A 12994-nucleotide genomic window follows, 5' to 3' on the forward strand; every position below is an offset into this window, starting at 1 on the left:
AAAACAGTGTGGAAGTTCCTCAAAAATTTAAAGATATTATTACCATATGATCCAATAATTACACTACTGGATATTTACCCAAAGAAAACAAAAATACTCATTCAAAAAGATATATGCACCCCTATGTTTACTGCAGCATTATTTACAATAGCCAAGATATGAAAGCAACCTAAGTGCCCATCAAAAGATAAATGGATAAAGAAAATGTGATATACACATGCACACCCCCCCACAGACTGAAATATTACTCAGCCATAAAATGAATGAGATTTTGCCATCTGCAACAACATAGATGGACCTAGAGGGCATTATGCTAAGTGAAATAAGTCAGAGAAAGACAAATACCATATAATTTCATTCATATAATGGAATTTAAGAAACAAATGAATAAAAAAAAGAAACAAACAAACAAAAAACCGAGACTCTTAAATCCAGAGAACTGGTGGTTGCCAGAGGGGAGGTGGGTTAGGGGACGAATTAGTGAGATAGATAAAGGGGACTAAGAGTACACTTATTTTGATAAGCACTGAGTAATGTACAGCAAAGGTGAATCATTATATTGTACACCTGAAACTAATATACTACTGTGTGTTAATTTCACTTAAGACCTTTTTCCTATATTTATTTATACAGAAATTATGCAAAAAAAAGTCTTCATAAAAATGTTAAAAAATACTTTTATAACATCCCAAATATAAAATATTTATGGATAAATCTATTAAAAATGTACAAGGCCAATATACTGAATCAAAATATTGTTGATATTAAAATCTAAATAAATCAAGAAATATGTGGTCATCATGAATTAAAAGATTCAGTATTGTTAAGATGTCATTTCTCCTCAAATTGATCTATAGATTCAACATGATCCAAGTCAAAATTCCAGTGGGCATTTTTAGAGAAATTGACATGATGATTCTAAAATGTGTATGAAAATTAAAGAAACCTAATTAGCCAAAACAACTTTGAAAAAGAACAAAGTTGGAGGATTTACCTATCTGTCTCCATGACTTATTATTATAAAGATACAATAATGGGGGCGCCTGGGTGGCTCAGTTGGTTAAGCGACTGCCTTCGGCTCAGGTCATGATCCTGGAGTCCCGGGATCGAGTCCCGCATTGGGCTCCCTGCTCAGCGGGGAGTCTCCTTCTCCCTCTGCCCCTCCCCCCTCTCATGTGCTTTCTCTCTCTCTCATTCTCTCTCTCTGAAATAAATAAATAAAATCTTTAAAAAAAAAAAAAGATACAATAATCAAGATATTGTGGTATTGGTGGAGGGATAGACATACAGATAAATGGAATAGAACAAGATTCACACATAAATAGTCAATTGATTTTCAACAAAGATACAAAGGCAATTCAATGGTCGAAAGAGTAGTTTTTAAAACATGGTTTTGGTGCTCACTACAGCAGCACATATACTAAAATTGGAATGACACAGAGAAGATTAGCATGGCCCCTGCTCAAGGATAACATGCAAACTCGTGCAGCAAATTTGTGAAGATTCCATATTTTGAAAATTAAAAAAATAAATTAAATTAAAAATGGTTTTACAACAAGTATGTATGTGTCAAAGTATCTATGATATCTATGTGCCAAAAAGGCAGGGGGCTCAGCATTCCTCTATACCTTGAATTTTGAATCATATACAAAAATTAACTCAAATAGATACTAAATCAAAATGTAAAACCTAAAACTATAAAGATTCTACACTACAAAGAAGAAAAATCTCTGTGACTTTGGTTAGGCAAACATTTCTTAGATCAATACCAAAAGCATGAGCCATGGTAAAAAACTAATAAACTGAACATCAACATTAAGAACTTCCACTCTTTGAGGACCCTGTTAGGAAAGGAAAAGAGAAGCCATAGCTGGGGTGGAGAGCGGGGGGGAAGCTGAAAATCACATATCTGATAGAGGACTTATATCCAGAAGATATAAGAATGCTCATAACTCAACAGTAAAAACATAAAAACCCAATCTAAAAAATGGCAAGATTTGAACACACACTTCACTAGAGATGTACAGATGACAAATAAGTACATGAGAAAATGTGCAACATTATTAGGCATGACAGAAATGCAAAATAAACCTGCAGTGAAATACCACTATATAACTGTAAGAGTGACTAAACTTAAAAAGATGGGCCATACCAGGATATGGAGGAACTGGCACTCTCACACCCTACTGGTGGGAAAATAGTTTGGTCGTTTCTTAAAAAGTTAAACATACAACTGCCATTTAATCCAGCCATTGCCAACTTAGGTATTTACCCAAGAGAAATGAAAGGATATATCTCTGCAGAGACTTGTATACAAGTGTTCACAGTAGCCAGGAAGTAGAAACCACCCAAATGTCCATCAACAGGTGAAAAGGTAAAGAAACTGTGCTATAATCATATAATGGAGTACTCCTCAGCATTATAAATAATGAGTTATTGGTAAGTGCAACAACATGGATGAATCTCAAAATAATTACGCTGTATTAAAGAGGCTGAGAGAGGGAGAGGGGGAGAGAGAGACAGGACAAATACTGTATAATTCCATTTATATAAAATTCTAGAAAATATGAATTAATCTATGATGACACAAATCAGATCAGTGGTACTGGAAGGGAAAAAGGAAGGGCAAAAGTGAGGAATCTCAAAGAGGTACAAGGAAACTTTTGGGGGTGATGGATATGTTTACTATACTGACTGTGGTGATGGTTTCAAAGGTCTAAGCATATCAAAATTTATATAGTGCTTTGGTCAAATTTAACTCATTACTATGGGCAAGAATATTAAAATAATCAAATCTCGGGCGCTTGGGTGGCTCAGTTGGTTAAGCGTCTGCCTTTGGCTCAGGTCATGATCCGAGCGTCCTGGGATGGAGTCCCGCATAGGGTTCCCTGCTCAGCAAGGAGCTGCTTCTCCCTCTCCTTCTGCCCCTCCTGCCTGCTCATGCTCTCTCTCTTGCTCACTCTTGCTCTCTCTCAAATGCATATATAAAATTAAAAATAAATAAATAAATAAAATGATCAATTCTCTGAAAAACTGAACTACTTCTTCAGCAGGGATATGCAAAAGCAAATGAAATCAGTAATTCAAATTTGTAATATTTTTGATATGTTGATGGTTATTTGCAGGTTTTTGATGGGTTCCGGAGAAGTGAACTACATCTAAGAAAAATACTGGAAAATGAACAATCATACCTTGATTTGTGCAAAGGGTCTTTCATAACCTCCAACATAGAGCAGACCAACATTCTGAGGAAGTAACCTACAAAAAAACAAAACAAAACAAAAACACATTATTTTGAAAATACTCTTCCTTATATAAGAAACTTGTGTAATCATCAAAATTTGTGTAACAAATAGATACCGTGAAAAAAATTGCAATTTTTCTTGTCTTTTTATCTCTATGAGATAGTAACCAGACAAGGAATAATCGTTTTTTTTTTTTTAAACTAATTTGGAAACAGATTATCACAGGAGGGTACTTCTTTGTTTTTGTTTGTTTATTCAAGTATAATTAACATACAGTGTTACATTAGTTTCCAGTATACAATGTAATGATTCAAGAATAATTTTTTTTTAAGATTTTTTTTATTTATTTGAGACACAGAGGTACAGAGAGAGAGAGAGCATGAGCAGGGAGAGAGGCAGAGGGAGAGGGAGAAGCAGGCTTCCCGATGAGCCAGGAGCCCAATGTGGGGATCGATCCCAGGACCCTGGGATCATGACCTGAGCCGAAGGCAGATGCTTAACCATCTGAGCCACCAAGGCACCCCCAAGAATAATTCTTATACTTCAGAAAACAGTGGTAAATGTTGAGAATGGGAACTTAAAACAGTCTAACATATTAGTAATTCTAGCAAAATTACTACATACTGTCTCTGGGAAAAAATTAAAAGAAGTCATGAATATATTTAAAAATCTTTAAGGATTCAATTCAAGAAACACTCATTGTACATCTCTACTATACTACAGGAGATAATACAAACCTAAGTAACTCAGTCCCAAAATCTAACCAGAAAACTAGACACATAAATAAATAACTACCAAAAGGTGGTCTCTGATAAGTGCTAGATAGATGGTTTGCCACTTCAAAATAGTGGAGTAAGAGGTACCTGCTATCGAGGGAGCTGGAAAAGTTCAAATAGATGAGATTTGGTTCAGCCTTAAAGGGTGGGCAGGCAAAGGGAGAAATTTAAACAAGTCCTGAAAATGCAGAAGATCTGAGACAAAAAGTAGACAAGTACAGTTAGAGATAGTGAGAGATAATTTAGTTGAAGATGAAAACCCAAGGAAGTTTGGAATAAACCATGAAGAATGTCAAACGCCGTATCTTTATTTTATAAGCAATATGAAGTTATATTTCTGTAAGATATACTTAGTTCTTATAAAAAATAAATACACATGAAAATAAAAAGCAAACCATACAGAGGGTAAAAAAAATAATAATGGTTACCTTCTCTGCATCATCCTTCCCTTCCTATTCCCACTTCAAAGAGATCTATCATTCCTGACTGCATTAAACAATGTGAATTAGGGGTGCCTGGGTGGCTCAGTCATTAAGCGTCTGCCTTCGGCTCAGGTCATGATCCCAGGGTCCTGGGATCTAGCCCTGCATCGGGCTCCCTGCTCGGCGGGAAGCCTGCTTCTCCCTCTCCCACTCCCCCTGCTTGTGTTCCCTCTCTCACTGTGTGTCTCTCTCTGTCAAATAAATAAATAAAATCTTAAAAAACAAACAAACAATGTGAATGAAGAAACACCATCATTAGAATTGTGCTTGTGGAGCGTATAGTGGTACAGGGTATGAGAAGAAGATAATTAAACATTCTTGTGATTATCTCATTTTTCTTTTATCATAAATCTTTTCTCAATGGACACTGTGAGTAAATGAACGCAACTCCAGTCTTAACCTTAATGTGCATAAAGAATATGAAAAAAACTGCCTATATTCCTTGCCCAAAGCAACTAGGCCAAAATACATCTCCTCAGAGGCTAGGTAATGAAAATTAATAGCATTTCATGGAAGGTAAAAAAATGATCTCAAGGATGACTGTATATTCTATTGCATGAATCTGAGAATGAAACACTGAGTAGTATTTAAAGTGAACAAAAGACTGCAAACTCAAAACAATCCCATGGGAATTTCTCAGTGTTTCATATTGGTTTAATCATAAAAAATCAGAACACAAGATTATCATAACCATCCTTTCAAATTTATAGTTAGTGACTTAAAAAATCCTACTTCAATAATTCCAGGCTATGCATTTCTTCATATTTTAACTTCTCTGAAAACTGAATGCCTCTGATATTCTATGATGTCTTATAATCACTGTCTCCAGGTGACAGGTGTGAGATGGTTCTGTAGTTACCTTCCATTGACTCAGTCTAGGAAGACTAAGAAAACACACTTTCAAAGCACCTTAGACTTTATGAAATAAGGTGATAGATATTCAATCTCCCAGGAACATCCTCTGCTCCTCGACATTCTTTAAAGGCTTATAAAGCATTAAAGGCCACTAAAAGAATGTTAATAGCGATTAACACAATCCTGATTAAACCAAGTTAGCAAAAAGCTAAAGTTTAGAATATAAGTGATACTTGCAGTAATTCATTTTAGCATGTTGTTGAAGGTCATAAACATGACTAAAGGCATTTGTTCACCAACTATAAGTAGAAAGCATAGGCAATGTCTCTAAATCTCAACTGTGAAATGGAGAATTTCTTAGCCATCAGTTAACATATAAGAAATGAAATCTCTCACAAATCATTGCCAGTATCACAAATTTAATGTTAGTTATATATAGCAGTGGTAATTTATTTCCTATATAACAAATGTTCACAAAAACCTTAATAAACCCCCTTCAGAAGTAAGAATAGTCACTGTTCATACAAATAGATGCTAAAGAAAGAAGAGAATAAAAGCTGGCTGACATTTAAAAATCAATATGCCTCTAATTACTATGCATATGCATTTCAGGAAGCTTGCCAATATACCATTTAGTGTGGCCCCCCTTCCTCCAACTTGCCTATCTAACAGCTACCTTTCCTTAAACAAGAAATTTCTTAAATATATCAATTATGTAGCATATACATGTTTCACTTTTTAAATACTGTTCTCTCTCATTCATGTACCTATTATTACTTACCATAGATTATATTACCACCATCAACTGAGTGGGTTTTAATATGCAAACAATGAATCATGGAACACTACATCAAAAACTAATGATGTAATGTATGGTGATTAACATAATAAAATAAAATTTTAAAAAAATATGTACCATATGATCGAAAGACCTGCTATGCACAAAATAATTAACACTCGAAAAACACTTTTAAGGTGGGATATTTCTTTAACCGTTTTTACCTTTCAAAAAATTATTTTGCCAAATTGTATACATAATTGTTGTCAAATAATACACCATTTTATGGTGACAGGGTACTTGCATATAATACAGCAATCACATATTTTAAATCCCCAGAGTAGGGCATTAATTCAGCACTGATAAGTGCATTCATATGTATATGTTAAAATAGAAACCCTGACTCATTTAGTACCAGATAACTGCTTTGCCCTTAAGTTACATGAACATCAACACAACCTTTATACAAATGTTAACAATTCCTAAAATATTTGTTTGTAACTAAATACTTGATAGTGTGTCTATCAAAGAAGGAAATAGCAGGGTACCTGGGTGGCTCACTTGGTTAAACATCTGACTCTTGATCTCAGGGTCATGAATTCAAGCCCTGAGTTAGGCTCCACGCTGGGCATGGAGGAAAGTAGCAATAAGACATGGGGGTGGGAGAATCAGGGATGGACCTATTAGAGTTGTTTTTTGTTTTTTTAAGATTTTATTTATTTATTTGACAGGGAGAGAGAGGGGGAGAGAGAGAGCACAAGCAGGGGGAGCAGCAGAGGGAGAGGGAGAAGCAGGCTCCTCACTGAGCAGGGAGCCCAATGGGGGGGCTCCATCCCAGGACCCTGGGATCATGACCTGAGCCGAAGGCAGACACTTAACCAACTGAGTCACCCAGGCGCCCCAGACCTATTAGAGTTTTTGAAAAAGTAAACACAGGTAAAACTAATGTTCATTTTGCTTAAATTCCCAAATACAAATATTAACAAATATCTATCCTGGAAAGAATGCTGTAAAGTTATTTCCAGAAAAGTTTCTCACATAAATGAAAAATAAAACTTGTCAAGTAACAGAATGAACATTATTTAAAAGGACCTCATTCACCATAACCTAATGATATATCAGATATAAAAAACTGCTTTAAAAGGAAACTGAGTCTGTAATTGCTTCAAATTAAAAAGTTAAAAAAAGGAAAGGGAATCTTTTAAAAATAAGAATAAGCTAAATAACTCAAAATTAACTACTCTGTCTACAACCCATAATTACAATACTTACTAAGAGATGTATTTTTCAACTGCAACAAAATATCCTGAAAAAATGAACAGTTTGTTTATTTATTTATTTTTAAAACCGAGAGCATGCACACACATGCATGAGCAGTGGCGGGGTGGGGGGGAGGGGCAGAGGGAGAGGGAGAGAGAGGATCTTAAGCAGGCTTCAAGCCCAGTATGAGCCGGAGGTGGGGCAATCTCATGATCCTGAGATCCTGACCTGAGCTGAAGTCAAGAGTCAGATGCTTAACCGATTTGGCCACCCAGGTGCCCCAAAATTTACAGTATCTTTAATGCTGATTTACATAAAATCCTACTTCTTAGAGAAACTGCATCCAATATATCTACTACTAGGAAAAAGGAGAATGCAAATGCATTTAATATGGAATCAATAGCACACTTTTGAATTTGAGAAAATGCATATTACTGAGAAGGCCTCTATTCTTTAAGACTCCTATTAGGATGTAAATAACAGCAGCATATACCCTTAGGCCCAGAAAAAAACCTGGATGAGCCAATGAGCAAGTTTATTATTATCTTTAGAGACTTTTCATAGCCTACACTTTTTCTATTCTGGTTTACTTTCTAAACCCTAGTACAGGCATAACAAGTGCTCTGGACTTTTGTTAAAACAAAACAAAACAAAACACTACCACCACCAATACCATGTTTAAGGAATCTGCATGCCAACAGAAATAAGTTACCTAAAAATGAAGTTTGGTTAAATGAAGTATATATTGAGTGAAATAAATAACAAATAATAAATAAGACTAGGGAAGGATAAATACAATGCAGAAGCAAACAAAAGAAAATTGAATCATTTTGCAATGGTATATAAGAAGAAATGTTGAGCTATCAGTATTCAGAGAACAAATATATCTGTAACAATATTATCAGACAGAAAAAACTCAAGGTAAAAAGTATTATTGAGGTAAAGAAAGATATCTCAGAATAATAACAGGTTCAACTTGTCAAGAAATTTATATGCATCAAATAACAGAGCTATAAAACATATAAATCAATTAACAATGTACATGATGAAACTAAACAAATCCACAATCATAGTAGCAGTTTAAACTTTCCTCTCTTAGTCAGTGATGGAAAAAACAGAGCACAAAAGCAATAAGAATATAGAAGAACTCAAGCAATACCATTAACAAAAATATATAGGGACACCACCCAACAGTTGCACAGTACATGGACCACAAAATACAGATACACAGAAAATTTATAAAAAGTGGCCATATGCTGGGCCATGAAGCAAATTTAAAACAAAATTATTTATTTATTTATTTATTAAGATTTTATTTATTTATTTATTTGACACAGAGAGAGAGATAGTAAGAGAGGGAACACAAGCAGGGGGAGTGGGAGAGGGAGAAGCAGGCTTCCTGCCGAGCATGGAGCCCAATGCAGGGCTCGATCCCATGACGCCAGGATCCTGACCTGAGCCGAAGGCAGACGCTTAACAACTGAGCCACCCAGGCACCCCAAAAACAAATAAAATAATTTAGATTACAGTCTTTAAACACAAGAATTCAGTTAGAAGTCAAGAACATAAAAATAACCAGAAAATCCTCATTTTTAAAATGATAGAAATACATCAATAAATAACCTATAGGACAGAAAGGAAATCCCAAAGGAAATTATCAAATATTTTTAGGTAACAAAATAACAATATATCAAAACTTATAAGATACAGCTAAATCCAACTTAGACAGAAATTTATAACCCAAACTGTATATGTCAAAAAAGAAATGCTGAAAATCAGTGAGTTACACAACCACCTCAAGAAATTAGAAAAATACCACTAAATTAAACCCAAGGAAAATAGAAGAAAATAAGCTGAAATTCATGAATAGAAAACATACACTAGTAGGATTAAAAGATTAAAAACTGTTTCTTCTAAAAGAATGATTAAATTGATAAATCCCTAATGAGACTGACAAATAAAAGATAAAGCACAAATAGTATCAGTAATAACAGAGAACACAGCCTACATATACTAAAAAATAAGAGGATATTGTAAACACACTAACAAGTTTGAAAATTGAGACTAGAAAAACTTCCAGAAAAATACAGTGAACTAAAACTGACATAAGAAAAAATAGAGTATCTTACTTATCCTACCATAAAAATTTTTAATGATCTCCCCAAAGAAAGCAAAAGGTCTAGATGGATTCTTCAGCAAACTCTACCAAATATTTAAAGGAAAATTAATTCTAATCATATACAATTTTTACCAGAATATAGAAAAAGAAGGAATATTTATATTTTAACAAGTCAGGATAACTCTGACACTCAGATATGAAAAGGCAATACTGATCAAGAGAGAATAAAGACAAGCAAGAGACCAGGGAAAAATATTTGCAAGAGGACTTTTATCCAAAATATTAAAGAACTCTTAAATCTCAACAATAAGAAAATGAGCAACCTAATTAAAAAATGGCCAAAGACCTAAATAGACATCTTGCTATATATATATATATGTATATATATAGCACGTAAGCATAAAAAAAGATGTTCAACATCACAAGTCATTAGGGAAATGAAAATTCAAATGAGACACCACTATACACCTATTAGAATGGCCAATATACAAAACACTGATACCAAAGTATGTTAGTGAGAATGTGGAGCAACAAGAACTGTCATTCATTACTGGTAGACATGTAAAATGTAGAAGAACAGTTTGGCAGTTTCTTATAAAACTAAACATAGTCTTACCATATGATCCAGCATCACACTCCTTGGTATTTACCCAAATGAGTGAAAAACTTATGTCTACCTAAAAACCTAACAGCTAGGTGATGATAATAACAGAAGAAACTACATGCTGGGAGAGAGAAGATAAATGGGAACTCTCTATTTTCTGCCCAAATATCTGGAAACATAAAACAATTCTAGGGCGCCTGGGTGGCTCAGATGGTTAAGCGTCTGCCTTTCGGCTCAGGTCATGATCCCAGGGTCCTGGGATCGAATCCCGCATCGGGCTCTCTGCTCCACGGGAAGCCTGCTTCTCCCTCTGCCTCTCTCTCTCTCTGTCTCTGTCTCTCATGAATAAATAAATAAAAAATCTTAAAAAAAAAAAAAAATTCTAAAAAAAAACCTTTATTTTCTTTAAAAAATGCAATGTTGATAGTACAAGAAAGGAACTGTATAGGTCAATTTCTCTCACGAACAAAAATGCAAAAAGAAGGAAGAAAAGGAGGAAGGGAAGCCCTACATAAATGAAATGAGAGAATATATCATGTTCGTGGATAGGAAACCTCAATGTTGAATATACTTAATGCAATGTTAATAATCCTGACAGAATCTCTCTGAGAAACTTAGTAAGCTCATTACAAAATATACATGGGAAAGCAAAAGAACAAAAATATAAAAGATTCTCCTAAAGAAGAACAAAGTAAGGAGACTGGCTCCATTAGCTATCACAACTCCTTACAAAGCTTCAGCAATAAAAAATATGTGGTATTACCATGGGACAGAGCTTCAGCAATAAAAAATATGTGGTATTAACATGTGGTAAAAAGCCAGTGGAATATAGCAGAGGATCTAGAAACAGACCTACACATAAACAAACACTCGATTAATTAAAGGTGGCACTGCAGGACAGTGGAGAAAAACCTTATAAGTGTAGAAGGAAAATAAACTTGGGTAAACTTCTCTTTAATTTTAACGTGACAAAAGAAAATACTGGTAAATCATATATATAAAAATTTCAACAAACCATCAGGGCAAAAATAGCATAAATAAAGTCAAAAGATACCTGACAAACTATGGGAAAACATTTGCGACAACACTACAGAGAAGAAACTAATAATTCTATTATTAAAAACTCAAAAACTGAAGGGGAAGATGGCCAAAAACCTGTTGGAACAATGAGAAAAAGACATAAAAAGGCAATACACACACACACAAAAGGACATTAAGAATATATAAAAATATTCAAACTTACTTGTAATTAGAGAAATACATATTAAAACAGCCCTCAGATACCATTTCCAACCTATCAGATTGGCAAAAATTGAAACATATGCAGAATGCATTCTGTTGGCTACTCTGGAGGAAACAAAAGTTCTCATATACCGTTGTTGAAAGAGCAAACTAGGACAATGGTCATGGAGGGACACTTCGCAGTATCTAACAAAACCACATATGCACTTAGCTTTTGACCTAATAACCTCTCTTCTAACAATCTGCCTTGAAGATACACCTCCAAATACTCAAAAATACACACGTACAAGGCTATTCACTTGCACACTATTGGTATGCAAAATATTGGAACAACCTAAGTACACAGCAGAGTAGTTAAATAAGTTATTGTAAATCCACACAATGGAGTAATATGTACTGTAAAAAATAATGAGGAAGATCTCTAATTACTGATAGGGAGCAATTTCTAAGATATACTTACCGATAAATGAAAAAAGAAAAGTAAAAAAAGATATATAGTATGTTACTCTTTGCAAGACTTTATTTATTTATTTATTTATTTATTTATTTGAGAGAGAGAAAGTGTGCTAGCAGGGAGAGGGGCAGAGGGAGAAAAGTAGACTCCGCACTGTAGACTATGCACTGAGCACAGAGCCTGACACGGGGCTCGATCTCAGGAACCTGAGATCGGGACCTGAGCCGAAATCAAGAGTCTGACGCTTAACTGACTGAGCCACCCAGGCACCCATATAGTATGTTATTCTTAATTAAGAAAGAAAAAACACTAGAAAATATTCATGTATCTGTTCATTTGTGCAAAAAGATTTCAGGAAAGCTAAAACAGAAACTCTAAAGATTGTTTTCCTGTAGGGGGCAGGTCTTAGGGTGAATGAAGAAGGACAATTTCATGAGAATACCTTTTTGTAAAGTCATGACTATTATATATTTTTTTAGATTTTATTTATTTATTTGAGAGAGAGAGAGAGTGCACGAGTAGGGGGAAGGGCAGAGGGAGAGGGAGAAGCAGACTCCCCGCTGAGCAGGTAGTCTGATGTAGGGCTTGATTCCGGGACTCCAGGATCATGACCTGAGCCAAAGGCAGATGTTTAACTGAGTGAGCCACCCAGCTGCCCCAAGTCATGACTATTATAACCATGATAATGTTTCATTCACCAAACACATAAATAAGTAAACAATCAAAATCAATCAGAATGTTGAGGGAACCCAAAATGGAGTAAGAATAATTGTATTACAAATGAATAACATCCCACATTAAGGAAGATGGGGATGAAAAAGAACTTAAAGTAACTTTAGAAAACAGTATTTTGACTATATTCCACAAGGCTACAGATAGAAAGAACCGTACACAAATATAGTCCTTGAGCTAAAACTTGTTTCTCACAGGGGTATGAGTTAGTAATTCTGAAAATGTTACACGTACACTAGGATTTAAAAAACAAATAAATATATCATGGATAAGGAGATGCAGGTTTCTCACTGTACAAACAGTTACATATAAGCAAAGGGGAAAAGCTAGAATTAACATTATGATGCTGGATTAGAATGAGAAGTATTAGCAGGAATTCACAGCTTTTAATATATTCACAGATGGATAAAGAAATAAATATAAATGTGTGTGTAGGTGCATGTTAGT

At 34.7% G+C, this 12994-nt stretch overlaps 1 protein-coding gene and 1 non-coding gene across 2 annotated transcripts in view; one reads left to right on the plus strand and one right to left on the minus strand.

Annotated features, from left to right (window-relative positions):
• RNGTT (RNA guanylyltransferase and 5'-phosphatase) overlaps positions 1 to 12994 on the minus strand; it is a 319549-nt gene that overhangs the window by 49854 nt on the left and 256701 nt on the right. Inside the window, exon 14 of the mRNA XM_034991369.1 lies at positions 3192 to 3258. Within this exon, the coding sequence (XP_034847260.1) occupies positions 3192 to 3258 (67 nt within the window). The remainder of the gene's footprint in view (positions 1 to 3191; positions 3259 to 12994) is intronic.
• On the plus strand, positions 1397 to 1498 carry LOC118001682. The gene has a single exon (XR_004676791.1). It is a non-coding gene; the product is annotated as a U6 spliceosomal RNA (small nuclear RNA).

The sequence above is a fragment of the Mirounga leonina genome, unplaced genomic scaffold (assembly GCF_011800145.1).
Source record: "Mirounga leonina isolate KUSES-001 unplaced genomic scaffold, KU_Mleo_1.0 Mir_53, whole genome shotgun sequence".
Taxonomy (NCBI): domain Eukaryota; kingdom Metazoa; phylum Chordata; class Mammalia; order Carnivora; family Phocidae; genus Mirounga; species Mirounga leonina.